Below are 2,668 nucleotides of genomic sequence, written 5' to 3' on the forward strand. Positions count from 1 at the left end.
GTTAGATTCACATCAATCCACATGTATTGGGGTGGATTGGAGTGGAACTTGAACTAAATTCCACCCAAATCCACTTCAACACATATGGATTGAGATGAATCCGACAACATTCAAACAAGATCTAAGATGAGCCGCCATCACTGGAAAACTTTTCCGGCCTGCAGTAAGCATCGGGCCGGCCCAACCAGTTGGATATTTTTAGTCCTCTCGTATTTGCCCCGGCCACGGATGCTCCGTTGAGCCGAGCGCGCACGCCCGCCGTCCAGAGCGCAGACGGCAATGCAGGCCCCCGCGCGCTCCTCCGCTCCATCCTCGCCGCTCGTCTCCTCCGCGCCACCGCTACCTCCACGGCCACAACGCGTCGCCGCCCCCTCCCTCCGCCGCCGTGATCTCCTCCTTCTCCCGGCGGCGCTGACCCTCCCGATGGCGGCGCCCGCCTCCTTGCCTGCGTCGGCGCGCGGGCTGTTCCGGATGCCCCCGCCGCGGCTGGCGAACCGCTACTTTCTGGTGCGCGCGGGCGAGTCCGTGTACGAAGGTCAGGGCCTCCTCCGTACCAACCCGGTCGCCAAGACCTCCGTCGACAGCGGCCTCTCCCCCGTGGGGCTCCGCCAGACGGCGCGCGCCGCGCTCGAGCTCCAGCGCCTCGGCGCGTGCGAGGACGACTGCTGGATATGGCCGTCCATCACGCAGCGCGCGTACCAGGCGGCCGAGATCATTGCCGCGGCCAACGGGATCAACCGCAGGTGAGGTGCCCACGCCGACTCTGTTACTTCAACTGCCTCTTTGATTTCATATGGTTGGTCGACTAGCTTTCGTCGACAGATACTGAGGCCATGTTTGGTTGTCTTGTTAAATTTAGCTGACTAAATTTATTCACTTTAGCTAAAGTTCTAAACACATTGACTAAAGAGAGCTAAAATAGTTTAGTTTTGTTAGTCAACTAAGACTAACTAAAATAATTTTTAGCTAGCTAAAATTTAGCAAGGGGAACCAAACAGAGTCTGAATTAACTTGCCTTGATTGCAGTCGCATCGTGCCGGAGTACAGCTTCTTGGATGCACGCGGATTGGGTGCGTTTGAGTGGAAGAGCTTAGACACCTTGCCCGAGGTACTTATTTCTGTTCATTATATCATGAACAGTTTTTCACTACAGTTGCGTGTAAACTAGGATTTATGAGTACAAAAGCAACCAAACTTGAAAGGAACAATGTTCCCTTATTACAAGACAGCAAGGATACAGTAACTTTTCAGGTTCAGATGTTGGCTTGCTTGATTCATCATGAACCCAACTATTGTCAGATTAGTGCCAATGCCTTTTTTACACTGCTGAATTAAATCGGGATAATGGAATTCAGCAGGTACATAAAGGTGTTGGGCTTTCTGAGCACGAACTAATAGTCAATTTCTGACGAATGTTTATCCTAGGATAATGGATTCCTACATTTCAGTTACTTTGATTGAGCTGCTCTAACATGAGATAGTTTTTGCAACAAATTTACTCCTATTCTGACTGAATTATGCTTTTCTTGGCATGATGGCTGCATTAGGTGTATGCGTCAGATAACATTTCTCCAGACATGAAGCCTCCTCCTATCAGTGATGGTACTCCAAATGAGAGCGTTGCAGACGTATTTGTTCGGGTGACACAGCTCATGTCAATACTAGAGACCCAGTACTCAGGGGAAACTGTTGTCATTGTTTCACCAGATTCTGACAACTTGTCAATTCTTCAAGCTGGATTGATTGGGCTTGACCTTCGGAGGTACTAAAACCTAGTAACCTGATTAACTCTAGTATATTCGGTACTGCACTTGGTATTCAAGTCTTTCTCTGGTGAACAACACTTCACTACGCATTCCTTATTTGGTTCTTAGGACACTTTTCTTACTCTTAAGCAGAACTCGTGTCAGATATTTTGATTTATCGTTATAATGTTTACACACATGAACGGTCTTAAGATACTGTTGCTAACTGAAGCCTTGAAGGGAATCCTGTCTTAACTGTTTGATGCCACTTCGCAGGCATAGCAGCTTATTTTTTCAGCCCGGTGAGGTCCGTCCAGTTGATCCCTCAAGCATACCTGAATACAAGCAACCTCCTTCTACTGTTTTTAAGTGTGCAAATCCGCCAAGTTGTAAAGATTAGTTCACTTCCTGACCCTACGTTCGTATATTCTGTGTACCCATGACAAATGTCTTGGTGATAATCGTATATAGCTGAAAGTATGTTTTGTGTGTCACAAATTAGTGATCGCCTTGCGATTGCATGGCACTTTTGCTGTACAGTGGATCGCAAGTTCTTTAGCGACGCATGGGTCCGATCGATTATACTCTTGTAATAATAACAGTAATTGTATATAAAGTGAGCATTACCCGGCAACGCCAAAGTTAGTGCTGATTTCTATAGACTCCGTTCGCTTGTCTTATACTCTTCTGCCAACTAGCAGTGGTTTTCTCTCACAATAAATCAGCATCATCCAAACGGTGTAATTTTGTGACACAATTGTCCACAAGTGTGCACTTTGTCCAATCTACTTGACACTCTTTTGCACTTTGAGATGAGAAGCGCAGAAGAAGTCGCCAACAAGTGTCATGGAATTCGTTTGCTTGTATTATAAGTCGTACTTTTTCTGCTAGTCATCAATTTTTTTTCGTAATAAATCAGTGAA

At 46.9% G+C, this 2,668-nt stretch overlaps 1 protein-coding gene across 1 annotated transcript; it reads left to right on the plus strand.

The window, feature by feature from the left end:
- LOC8060135 lies at positions 214-2,405 on the plus strand. The gene is made up of 4 exons (XM_002456041.2): positions 214-743; positions 1,027-1,108; positions 1,548-1,762; positions 2,022-2,405. Exons 1-4 carry the CDS (start codon positions 280-282, stop codon positions 2,143-2,145), a joined length of 885 nt encoding a protein of 294 aa, XP_002456086.1. The 5' UTR covers positions 214-279; the 3' UTR covers positions 2,146-2,405.

Source organism: Sorghum bicolor, chromosome 3, assembly GCF_000003195.3.
Source record: "Sorghum bicolor cultivar BTx623 chromosome 3, Sorghum_bicolor_NCBIv3, whole genome shotgun sequence".
In the NCBI taxonomy this organism is placed as follows: Eukaryota; Viridiplantae; Streptophyta; class Magnoliopsida; order Poales; family Poaceae; genus Sorghum; species Sorghum bicolor.

Bases quoted from the DNA above. Each gene is read 5' to 3' on its own strand.
- LOC8060135 (XM_002456041.2), top strand. From the start codon at position 280: ATGCAGGCCCCCGCGCGCTCCTCCGCTCCATCCTCGCCGCTCGTCTCC. The intron at 744-1,026 runs GTGAGGTGCCCA...CCTTGATTGCAG, and splicing joins GCCAACGGGATCAACCGCAG to TCGCATCGTGCCGGAGTACA. The intron at 1,763-2,021 runs GTACTAAAACCT...GCCACTTCGCAG, and splicing joins ATTGGGCTTGACCTTCGGAG to GCATAGCAGCTTATTTTTTC.